Below are 12,365 nucleotides of genomic sequence, written 5' to 3' on the forward strand. Positions count from 1 at the left end.
TTTGTACTATCTTTGTCTGGTTTTGGTATCAGGGTGATGGTGGCCTCATAGAATGAGTCTGGGAGTGTTCCTTCCTCTGCAGTTTTTGGAAGAGTTTGAGAAGGATTTGTGTTAGCTCTTCTGTAAATGTTTGATAGAGTTCACCTGTGAAGCCATCTGGTCCTGGACTTTTGTTTGTTGGAAGATTTTTAATCACAGTTTGAATTTCATTACTTGATTGGTCTGTTCATATTTTCTATTTCTTCCTGCTTCAGTCTTGGAAGGTTATACCTTTTTAAGAATTTGTCCATTTCTTCCAGGTTGTCCATTTTATTGGCATAGAGTTGCTTGTAGTAGTCTCTTAGGATGCTTTGTATTTCTGCAGTGTCTGTTGTAACTTCTCCTTTTTCATTTCTAATTTTATTGATTTGAGTCCTCTCCCTCTTTTTCTTTTTTCTTTTTTTTTTTTGCGGTACATGGGCCTCCCACTGCTGCAGCCTCTCCCGTTGCGGAGCACAGGCCCCGAACACGCAGGCCCAGAGGCCATGGCCCACGGGCCCAGCCGCTCCCCGGCATGTGGGATCCTCCCGGACTGGGGCACAAACCCGTGTCCCCCGCATTGGCAGGTGGACTCAACCACTGCGCCACCAGGGAGGCCCTCCCTCTTTTTCTTGATGAGTCTGGCTAAAGGTTTATCAATTTTGTTTATCTTCTCAAAGAACCAGCTTTTAGTTTTATTGATCTTTGCTATTGTTTTCTTTGATTCTATTTCACTTATTTCAGCTCTGATCTTTATGATTTCTTTCCTTCTGCTAACTTTGGGTTTTGTTTGTTCTTCTTTCTCTAGTTCCTTTAGGTGTAAGGTTAGATTGTTTATTTGAGATTGTTCTTGTTTCTTGAGGTAGGCTTGTATTGCTATAAACTTCCCTCTTAGAACTGCTTTTGCTGCATCCCATAGGTGTTTGATCATCGTGTTTTCATTGTAATTTGTGTCTAGGTGTTTTTTTATTTCCTCTTTGATTTCTTCAGTTATCTCTGGTTATTTAGTAACGTATTGTTTAGCCTCTATGTGTTTGTATTTTTTACGTTTTTTCCCCTGTAATTGATTTCTAATCTCATAGTGTTGTGGTCAGAAAAGATGCTTGATGTGATTTCAATTTTCTTAAATTTACCGAGGCTTGGTTTGTGACCCAAGATGTGATCTATCCTGGAGAATGTTCCATGTGCACTTAGGAAGAAAGTGTAATCAGCTGTTTTTGGATGGAATGTCCTATAAATATCAATTAAATCTATCTGGTGTATTGTGTCATTTAAAGCTTGTGTTTCTTATTAATTTTCATTTTGGATGATCTGTCCATTGGTGTAAGTGAGGTGTTAAAGTCCCCCACTATTATTATGTTACTGTTGATTTCCTCTTTTATAGCTGTTAGCAATTGCCTTATGTATTGAGGTGCTCTCTATGTTGGGTGCGTATGTATTTATAATTGTTATATCTTCTTCTTGGATTGATGCCTTCATTATGTAGTGTCTTTCCTTGTCTCTTATAACATTCTTTATTTTAAAGGTTATTTTATCTGATATGAGTATTGGTACTCTAGCTTTCTTTTGATTTCTGTTTGCATGGAATATCTTTTTCCATCACCTCACTTTCAGTCTGTATGTGTTCCTGGGTCTGAAGTGGGTCAGTTGTAGACAGCATATATATGGGTCTTGTCTTTTGTATCCATTCAGTGAGCCTGTGTCTTTTGGTTGAAGCATTTAATCCATTCACCTTTAAGGTAATTATTGATATGTATGTTCCTGTTACCATTTTCTTAATTGTTTTGGGTTTGTTTTTGTAGGTCCTTTTCTTCTCTTGTGTTTCCCACTTAGAGAAGTTCCTTTAGAATTTGTTGTGGAGCTGGTTTGGTGGTGCTGAATTCTCTTAGTTTTTGCTTGCCTGTAAAGCTTTTGATTTCTCTGTCGAATCTGAATGAGATCCTTGCTGGGTAGAGTAATCTTGGTTGTAGGTTCTTGCCTTTCATCACATTAAATATATCATGCCACTCCCTTCTGGCTTGTAGAGTTTCTGCTGAGAAATCAGCTGTTAACCTTATGGGAGTTCCCTTGTATGTTATTTGTCATTTTTCCCTTGCTGCTTTCAATAATTTTTCTTTGTCTTTAATTTTTGTCAGTTTGATTGCTATCTGTCTCAGCATGTTTCTCCTTGGGTTTATCCTGCCTGGGACTCTCTGCGCTTCCTGGACTTAGGTGGCTATTTCGTTTCCCACGTTAGGGAAGTTTTCGACTATAATCTCTTCAAATATTTTCTCGGGTCCTTTCTCTCTCTCTTCTCCTTGTGGGACCCCTATAATGCAAATGTTGTTGCATTTAATGTTGTCCCAGAGGTCTCTTAGGCTATCTTTATTTCTTTTCATTCTTTTTTCTTTATTCTGTTTTGTGGCAGTGAATTCCACCATTCCGTCTTCCAGGTCACTTATCCATTCTTCTGTCTCAGTTATTCTGCTATTGATTCCGTCTAGTGTATTTTTCATTTCAGTTATTGTATTGTTCATCTGTTTGTTTGTTCTTTAATTCTTCTAGATCTTTGTTAAACATTTCTTGCATCTTCGCGATCTTTGCCTCCATTCTTTTTTTGAGGTTCTGGATCATCTTCACTATCATTATTCTGAATTCTTTTTCTGGAAGGTTGCCTGTCTTCTCCACTTCATTTAGTTGTTTTTGGGGGTTTTATCTTGTTCCTTCATCTGGTACATAGGCCTCTGCCTTTTCATCTTGTCTGTCTTTCTGTGAATGTGGTTTTCATTCCACAGGCCGCAGAATTGTAGTTCTTCTTGCTTCTGCTCTCTGCCCTCTGGGCACTGAGTTTTTGTTGTCAGTTCAAAACTTAAGGTTTTGACCTTATGAAGTATTTTCACTTCTCAAAAGAAGAGAACTAGTAGTTAGAGACAATCACCTCCAGACCAGCCCACCAGTCTAGTTATGGAAGCTCCTTCCTTTCTGTGGGACATTTGCATTTCTTAGTTTGTTGTGGGATTCTCTTCCTTGCCTTTGGTGCTCCCCCATTGCTCCCCACCCTGTTTCCTATCTCTCCACATGTCCAGGTAGGCTGCCCTGGTCACTATGTCAGCCTTCACTGCATTGTTCTTTGGGGAACTTGCTGTCTGGCAATGAATGGGATATTCACAGCCACCCCTCCATCCCTCACTCATGTTTTGCCATGGAGATTTAAGGGACATTTCTCTGTCTCTTTGGCCTAAGGAAGGGTTGCAAGGTGGGCTCGTGTCTGTCTTGTTCACCACTGTACTCCTGCCTTTAGAGTAATGCCTGGCATGTGGTCAACACTTAGTAAATATTTGTCCAGTGAATTAATACCCATGGGCAGGGCCCAAGCCCTGAGAGTTTACACTCTGATGGTGCCCACCTGTGGGTCATCCCATGGCTATTTCCTGCTGTGCGCTCCCAGCCAGCTCTTGTGTAACTTAGTTCAATCCCCTAGATTATTGGTCTGTTGTCTACAGTGTCCACAGAGCCTGAGACCACCTCCAGAAACAGCTGCCCCTCCCTCGTCCATTAGAAATCTACACTTAACCCTGGAATAGAAACTTGTGCTGGGAACTCAAGACAAAACTATTTTGTGGGAGATGCTGACTAGTTTTACAATAGGATGGGAGGGTGCAGGTGGCCCTAAATTGGTCTGTGTGTGTGTGTGTGTGTGTGTGTGTGTGTGCATGTGTGTGTGTGGTTGGACAGGTTCTTACTGCATGAAGGCACCATCTTTTAGTGGCTTAATTCTGATCGATAGACATGGAAGATTTATTTGTTTCGGCAAATTTCCAGAAGAGGACAATCAAGGGTTTCATTCTGTTAAAGGTCATCTGTTATGATAACTGGTGGGTCTCCTGTGATGGCAAGGTGACTTGTCCTGATGTGTACGAAGGTGCCCTGTGATCTAGCCATGGACTTGCACTTGCCTTTATCATTCTATGTATAGAAACAGCTTTGTCTCCCCAAGAGAATGGTCTTAAGTCTGTGTGTCCCCCGTGAGTGGCTCTGTGTCCACCATAGATGAAAAAATATCCCTCCAGGAATCACCAAGTGCCTCCCCGCCCCACACCTGTGGCCAAGTGTCCAACCATGGGTGGTCTGGTATTCAGCCATGGAGGACCAGGTGCCGCCCAGCGTATGGCTAAGTGTCCCCCCCTGAATGGCCAAGTGTGCAGCTGTGGGTGCCTGAGTATCAGGCCCTGCAGGGCTGAATGTCCACCATGGGTGGCCCAGTATTCCCCTGTGGATGGCCACATACCTGCCCTTGGATGACTGTGAACATGGCCATTCACCTCTCTGCTCACCCCGGCACCCCCTCCGCCAGCCCCACGCACGGCCTGTTACCAGTAGGTCTGGAGGTTGAGTGGGGCCTGACCTCAGCTCCCGCAGCCCCTGCCACTTCTCCATGAGGCTCTGGGGTGCAGAGCCCATAGGGCGTGTGTGTGGGAACTGGGGCCTAAGTAGGAGGGCACCACGGGGGAGGAGGCCCGTGTGGTTGTAGGGGTGACACCCCCTCCATCCCCCGCCAGGCTGAGACCCCGGAAGGAGCAGGGCACCTATGCACTGTCTCTGATCTATGGGAAGACTGTGTACCACTACCTCATCAGCCAGGACAAGGCGGGCAAATACTGCATTCCCGAGGGGACCAAGTTTGACACGCTCTGGCAGGTAGGCCGCCCACACACCCTGTTGTGGGGAGAGGCTGTGGCGGGGTGCTCAGGCTCCTGGGGAGTAGGGGAGCCCCGGCCCTGACGCTCCTTCCTGCAGCTGGTGGAGTACCTGAAGCTGAAGGCTGACGGGCTCATCTACTGCCTAAAGGAGGCCTGTCCCAACAACAGCGCCAGCTCAGGTGAGCGGGGCAGCGGGGCACAGGGGTGAGTGGGAGACCCCGGCCCCCACCCCCTCACTGTCCCTTCTGCTCCCCCAGAGGCCGCTGCTCCCACACTCCCCGCCCACCCATCCACATTCACCCAGGTGAGTCAGCAGCCCCGTAGACTTGGGGCCTTGGGGATGGAGCTGGGTGGGCAATGGGTCCTGTTTCCAGGGTGGGGCTCCGGGCAGGAGATGGGGGGAGAGTGGGGCTGCCGTGGAACAGAAGAGGGTACCCCCAGCACCATCTCTGGGAGTCCTCAGACGATGTGGGTCTCATGAGAGGGGCTGGATGCCCCCAGCTCTGGCCCTGCTGACTCTTGCTGACCCCATGACCTTTAGCCTCAGAGACGGATCGACACGCTCAACTCAGATGGATACACCCCTGAACCAGGTGAGTCGGCAGAGATGGAGGTGTGTAGGGGTTCGTGTCAGACCAAGAGCAGGGTCCTGGCTGGGCCCTGGGGTGTGTCAGGGGAGGGACATGTGCCAGCCCTGACCTGGGGCGGTGGGCCTGGTTGCCCTGTGCATGCACTGTGCCTGCAGGTGTCCACGTGGGCACATGCATCATGCCCGCCTGTGAGCATGTACCCGGGGGGCATGCTGACATGCAGGGGAGTAGACCTGGCCGTGCCTGGGCCAGCCCGGGTACAGACACACATCTGTTAAGCACCTACTATCTGCCAGTCGTGCCCCAAGCTCACTGAGTGTATGAGCTTTGCTGAATCCTCCCGACAAGCCACATGAGGCGGTCATGGTAATTATTCTCATTTTACAGAAGAGAAAGGAGGGCCGGGAACTGTCATGTCCCGCAGCTAGGCGGTGGTGGAGTCAGGCTCCAGAGCCCAGGTCCCTAAAAGGCACTGTGGCAGATGCTCGTGTGTTTCGTGTGTGGATGTAAGCCTGTGCACGTGTGTGCAGAGAACATACACGGCTGCCTGTGCACAGAGAGGCTCATCTGCAGCCCTTGTACACATGGCTGCGTGGTGCCTACGCAGACCTGGGCAGGCGTGACACAGGTGCTCACGTGTCAGTGCACGCACACCCATAGGTGTGCACGCTTCAGCTGGCACTATATTGGTTACTTGTGCAGACACGCCTTTGGACCGCCATCACACACCGAGACATGGGTGAGAGTGTACGTGGGTGTCGTGCGTGAGGACGCATGTGTGCACACTCGAGTCCTCTTGGACGTGGCTTCCCAGCTCACCCACAGATGGGACCAGGAGTGCACACAAATGCACACACGCACATGAACACACACGTGTGCCCGTGCATGCTCTGGACGGTGCACCCTGTGCCTTGCGGCGCATGTGCCTGGTGGGCACCGAGGCTGCCCTGCCTGCTCAGTCCCCATCCCTCTCCCTGCTCCTGACTTGGGAGCACACGCCTGTGTGTGTGCCCAGCATGCCTAGCGTCCTCAGAGAAGCCGCGACCAATGCCCATGGACACCAGCGTGTACGAGAGCCCCTACAGCGACCCCGAGGAGCTCAAAAACAAGAAGCTCTTCCTGAAGCGCGAGAACCTCCTCATGGCTGACATAGAACTTGGCTGTGGCAACTTTGGCTCCGTTCGCCAGGGCGTCTACCGCATGCGCAAGTAGGCTGCCCAGCCTTGGCTGGGGAACCGCTGTGGGAGGGGCAGAGGGGGCGCTGCCTCCCAAGGCCGTGGGGGTTGGAGCCAGGATGTGACTTCAGGTTGCCTGGGAAACAGACGCTGGGACAGGAAATTGCCTGCTAGGCGGGGTTACCTGCGGGAGCCCAGGGCAGCACCCGAGAGGGAGTGGGAGGGGCAGGTCTGGGGCAGAGCTGCAGATGCAACAGAGTCCCCCTCGTCCACTCCACCGGCTGGTCATTCGATATAGGCTGGTCACTTGGTACAGGCTGCCCCTGGGGAGGGTGACACTTTGAGCCGGTTCTTTTCAGCAAGGGGCAGTTCCTGGGAGGGGCTTGGCTGTGAGCTGTGAGCTGTGAGCTGCAGGGAGGACTGGGCGGCAAACCACAGCATCTACTACACAAGTCCAGGGAGAGGAGAGGCAGGTCGGGTTGGGATGAGGGGGCCAGGTCAAGCCCGGGCCAGCTCACACGTGTCCCTCTGTGCGTCACGGCAGGAAGCAGATCGACGTGGCCATCAAGGTGTTGAAACAGAACACAGAGAAGGCGGACAAGGATGAGATGATGCGGGAGGCACAGATCATGCACCAGCTGGACAACCCCTACATCGTGCGGCTCATCGGCGTCTGCCAGGCCGAGGCCCTCATGCTGGTGATGGAGATGGCGGGCGGCGGGCCACTGCACAAGTTCCTGCTTGGGAAGAAGTGAGCCTCTGGGCCGGCCAGGTGTTTGGGGCTGGGGGCGTGGGCGGGAATGATCCTGTCCACCCACGGGTGTGTTCCACACTCATTTCCCCACGTTTATAGACACACTTACAGCTGCTGCCCACACTCACGCCCATGACAGATCTGACCCCAGGTTTGACTTTCGGCTCTGCCACTAACTGGTGTGACCCCAGGTGGGTTTCTTAATTCATCTGTGCCTCAGTCTCCTCATTTGTACCACGGGGATGCACAGTATTTACGTCCAGGGGCTCTTGTGAGGGTCAAATGAGTTGATGTCTATCCATAGAAAGTGCTCAGAACGGTGCCTGGCGTTGCTTTTAGGAGCTTTGTAAGTATCAGCTCTGTCACAACTGCCACCTCTGTTCTGTCGGCCAGTTCATGACGCACGGGAAGTTGCCGACGGTTGATGGTCTTCAACCTGAAGCAGGGTTGGGAAACTGCAGCCAGGCTTGTCTTGTACAGCCTGCTTTCGATTTTTTTTTTTTTTAAAATTTTTTTTTTTTTTTTTTTTTTTTGCGGTACGCGGGCCTCTCACTGCTGTGGCCTCTCCCGCTGCAGAGCACAGGCTCCGGACGCGCAGGCCCAGCGGCCATGGCTCACGGGCCCAGCCGCTCCGCGGCACGTGGGATCCTCCCGGACCGGGGCACGAACCCACGTCCCCTGCATCGGCAGGCGGACTCCCAACCACTGCGCCACCAGGGAAGCCCTGCTTTCGCATTTTTAAAGGTCTATGGAAAAAACAAAGAGGACTATGTGGCAGAGACCATATGTGTCCAGCAAAGGCTGAAGTATTTACTCTCAGGCCCTGTAGAGAAAAAATTGGCCCATCTCTAACCCAAAGAAATTGGTTTCGTTTGTGTTCCCTCGTGCCTCAAACTCTTACCCTCACGACACGAGGCACATGACCTTGAACCTGAGCTCTTGCTGGAGTGCGTGCCTTCACGGGTCCCAGTTCATGTACTCAGTTATCCCATGGGTGTTCATTGGGCAATTTCTCTGTGACAGGGACCATTACCAGCACTTGGGATTATCAGCAAACAAAGAGACAAAGTTCTCTGCCCTGTATTTTGGTTGGGAAAGAGAGGCTTTAAATAATCATTATAGTACCGTAAAGTATAGAGTATGTTGGAAGGTAAGTACTATGGAAAGGGGGGTTGGGAGTGTCAGGGTAGGAGGTGAAAAGTGAGAAGGTGAGGCAGCCAAGTGCAGCTCTGGGGGAAGAGTGGTCCAGACAGAGGGCACAGCCGGTGCAAAGGTCCTGAGGTGCCTGGTGTGGTAGAGGAACTGTGAGTAGGGCCCCGAGGCTGAAGCAGAGTGAGTGCAGGGGGGTGGGGAGCTGACGTGGGCAGGGAGGTGATGAGGCAGATGGTGCAGGGCCTCATGGGCCGTGGGGAGGACTTGGACATTTACCCTGAGTGAGGTAGGAGCCCTGGACGCCGTGAGCCAAGGAGGGGCAGGACCTGACTCCAGTGTGGGAAGGACAGACCGTGCCGGGTGAGGGCAGAGGTGGCTGTTCTGGTCCAGGCTGGCCATGATGACGGCTGGGTCAGGGTGGCAGAAGCAGACGTGGAGAGAAGTAGGGGGATTCTGGAGGGATTTTGAAGTCAGGGCTGCCAGGGTTTGCTGATGGGTTGGATATTGGGTGTGAGGAAAAGGAGCTGAGGGCAAGGCCAGTGCTTCTGAGTAAATGAAAAGATGGAGAGAGAGGAGTGTGTGTGTGCGTGCATGCATGTGTTTGTACAATCAGGAACTTGGCTTTGTCTTTATTATCTTTGAGATGCCCGTGAGACCCCTGAGGGCACACAGAGGACGCAGGTAAATGTGTGAAGTCTGGGAATCCCAGTATGTGGATGAAATTTAAGGCCTTGAGCCTGGATGAGGGTAGAGGTTTGTGCCTGTTGTGCTCACGCCGTGTCCCCCCGCCCCATGCCTGGCACACAGCAGGTGCCCAATAAGCACCTGTTGAACAGAGGCTCAGCTGGGTCAGAGAAGTGGGCTTTGCCCCTGCCTTCCCCTGCACCCCAGGGAGGAGATCCCCGTCAGCAATGTGGCGGAGCTGCTGCACCAGGTGTCCATGGGCATGAAGTACCTGGAGGAGAAGAACTTTGTGCACCGTGACCTGGCGGCCCGCAACGTCCTTCTGGTCAACCGGCACTACGCCAAGATCAGCGACTTTGGTCTCTCCAAGGCACTGGGTGCTGATGACAGCTACTACACCGTGAGCCCCCGGCCCTGGGGTGCCCAGGTGGAGGAGGCGGTGGTGTGGAGGGTCCCCGAGCCCTGTCCCGGCAGCATCTCCCACCCTCCAGGCTCGCTCGGCGGGGAAGTGGCCGCTCAAGTGGTACGCACCTGAGTGCATCAACTTCCGCAAGTTCTCCAGCCGCAGTGACGTCTGGGGCTACGGGGTCACCATGTGGGAAGCCTTCTCCTATGGCCAGAAGCCCTACAAGGCAGGTGTGGGGCAGAGGCGGGCGGACAGCTGGGTGGGGAGAGGGGCCGGGGGGGAGGGGCCCTGGTTACTCACATGCGTACTTGGCTCTGGCTTGAGCAGAAGATGAAGGGCCCCGAGGTCATGGCCTTCATCGAGCAGGGCAAGCGGATGGAGTGCCCCCCAGAGTGTCCGCCCGAAATGTACAAGCTCATGAGCGACTGCTGGACCTACAAGTGAGTGCCAGCGGGCAGGAGGGTACCTGGCTGGGTACCTGGCTGAACTGACACCCAGGCCTGGGGCAGGAGGTCGTGGTGCCCAATAGTCCGACTAACTCATCCCACCCAGAGACTCACCCAATTCATGGCCTTTCCAACCCTCGGTACCTTTATTCCCCCTGCATGTATGCTCAGCTCTCCAACAGACTGACCCTACAATGCTCCACTGGCCCAGCACCCCAGCACCCTACCTGCGGACACCCACTGCTCCAGCATCTAAAACCTCAGTCTCCCACCAGCCAATGCTCAAATGATCCTGCAACACTCAGACAAGTCAGTACTGTTACCCAAACTATGATACTAATACTCAGGGCATGGGATGATACTCCATTATATAATTCCTGTTTCCCATCAGCGAACATTCACCACCTAATTACCCATTCAGGCCAACACCAAAGCACCTAGATACTCAGTGCCCTCCCACCTCTGTCTGCTCGAAGCCCGGTGCTTGAACACGCCAACTCCTAACACCATCAATACTTCCCCTTCCCATCACACAATAGGCAACATGCACCCAAACAAGCTATTACCCTACACTAATCCTGCAATGCACGGGCATTCCAATATTTGATACCTTTCCTGCCCCAGCATCCATTATTCCACCGGCCAACACCTTCCACACTGATACCCAAACACCCAAGCACTCCAATAAATACACACCCTACTTATGATAAATGAATAAGAAATGATCAGCACATCCCTTCTCCACCAAGTATTAACTCAGCCTCTATCAAGAAACAATACGGCAACACCCCAGTACCCAAAGAGGCTAGCATCTAACACCCCAACGCAATACATGGATATTCCACACGCATACCATTAATACCCTGACTCTCCACTAGCTGAACCCATCCTCCATACGCCAATGTTCCTCTCCTTTGCGGGCAGCATACTTGCATCCGTGTGAGCCCATACCCAGCACCCAAATACCCTGGCCAAATACACATGCTCAGTACATCAACATTCAACATCCCAGCTCCCCGTGGTCAACAGTTGTCACCCCTACACTCAGGGAGCTCCCTTCCCTAAGTCTTCGCCAGTCAACACTCAGTATATGGTTCCCCTGCATCCTGGATGTCAGCTCTTCAACTAGGCGGTACGGCAACCCCGGAACTGCGGTCCTCTCACACCCAGGAGACGCCTCCATTACCCGATACCCGCCCCCCACCCCAGGCCCACTGCTTCCTGAGCCCCGTGCATGTCCACCCACCAGCTGAAGTTGGGTTCTGGGGGTGTGGTCAGCAGTCTGGATCTCCCCGACCCCTCACAGGTGGGAGGACCGTCCGGACTTCCTGACCGTGGAGCAGCGCATGCGCACCTACTACTACAGCTTGGCAAGCAAGGCCGCGGACCCTGCGGCCGAGGCTGCGTGTGTCTGAGCTCCTGCCTGCCGGCCCCTACGCCCCAGCTTTTCCTCCTGTGTCCTCAGCTCCCTCCCAGGACCTCCAGTCTGGCTGAGCCCAGCTCAGTTTCTCTCCCCTGCACCAGCTGGGCTGTGAGAAGGGGGACAGCTCAGGCCTCCGGCCCACACTGGTCTAGTATTCCCTGCCTGGTCACCTGGCCCCTCTGGCTGGGGTAGGAGGCCGAGAACCAGGCAAGGTGGTCCTGGGCTGGAATCTACTGGGAGGCCCTGAGCTGAGGGGGCGTTGCTTACAGCAAGGACCCTCCTTCCTCTGGGCCCAGAAGGGCAGACTCCCGGAGTTCTCAGGTGGCAAGACCCCAATCATTGGAATAAACGCAGCTTCTCTCTTGTCTGAGATCCCTCATCTTTCTGGGGTGAGGGCGGGGGGACCAGGAAAGGGGCTGGGTCATCGGAAGGGGTCCATGAGAAGTGCCTGATGGTGCAACGTACGGGCATTCCAATATTTGATACAGCTTTTCTCGTGTGGGCCTGGGGGCTGGCTTTCCCACCCTTGTGCCCCGGGGACATCTTTACCAGCGTGAGGGGCTGCAGCAGGTGAGCGTGGGGACTTAGGGGCCGCGTGCCTGCTGGCCACTCAGCTCCCCGAGCCTCACGGACGGCGTGAGACAGGTGCTGCCCATGTTCGCGGCGTGTTATCATCACCTGGAGAGAGTTTAACACACGCTGATCCCGCCCCAGCCCGTGCATTTTAACGTCTCTTCAGATGATTCTATCATTCAGCCCCTTCTCAGCTGCCTCCCATTCCTCCCTGGGCCCGGACAGTCACAGCTGGGGATCCTTATCACCTGATGCCCTGAGGGCCGGCTCAGTCCCGCTCAGGAGAAGACCCGGCTCCAAGTGCTGCTTCAGTGTCCCCACATGAACTGGGGTGTTGGAGCACAGAACCCGACAGGTCGGGTGAAGTGGAGCCAGGCCCCTGCATTTCTTTTCCGGACTTGCTCGGCAGCAGTTGGCCCCCATGCCCTGCAATACCTCCTCCTCTTGGCCTGGCCCCAAAGAGCC

At 52.9% G+C, this 12,365-nt stretch overlaps 1 protein-coding gene across 3 annotated transcripts in view; it reads left to right on the forward strand.

Annotated features, from left to right (window-relative positions):
- The window catches only part of LOC116764531 (tyrosine-protein kinase ZAP-70), a 30,282-nt gene extending 18,592 nt beyond the window's left edge, over positions 1-11,690 (forward strand). For all 3 annotated transcript variants that reach the window (XM_032653218.1, XM_032653216.1, XM_032653217.1), the window contains 10 exons: positions 4,557-4,695; positions 4,795-4,876; positions 4,955-5,001; positions 5,239-5,290; positions 6,303-6,495; positions 7,007-7,213; positions 9,260-9,452; positions 9,544-9,684; positions 9,786-9,898; positions 11,211-11,690. In XM_032653218.1, coding sequence (XP_032509109.1) covers positions 4,557-4,695; positions 4,795-4,876; positions 4,955-5,001; positions 5,239-5,290; positions 6,303-6,495; positions 7,007-7,213; positions 9,260-9,452; positions 9,544-9,684; positions 9,786-9,898; positions 11,211-11,319 — 1,276 coding nt within the window. In that variant the 3' untranslated portion in view covers positions 11,320-11,690. The remainder of the gene's footprint in view (positions 1-4,556; positions 4,696-4,794; positions 4,877-4,954; positions 5,002-5,238; positions 5,291-6,302; positions 6,496-7,006; positions 7,214-9,259; positions 9,453-9,543; positions 9,685-9,785; positions 9,899-11,210) is intronic.
- Positions 11,691-12,365: the final 675 nt, after the last annotated feature.

Source organism: Phocoena sinus, chromosome 13, assembly GCF_008692025.1.
Source record: "Phocoena sinus isolate mPhoSin1 chromosome 13, mPhoSin1.pri, whole genome shotgun sequence".
Taxonomy (NCBI): domain Eukaryota; kingdom Metazoa; phylum Chordata; class Mammalia; order Artiodactyla; family Phocoenidae; genus Phocoena; species Phocoena sinus.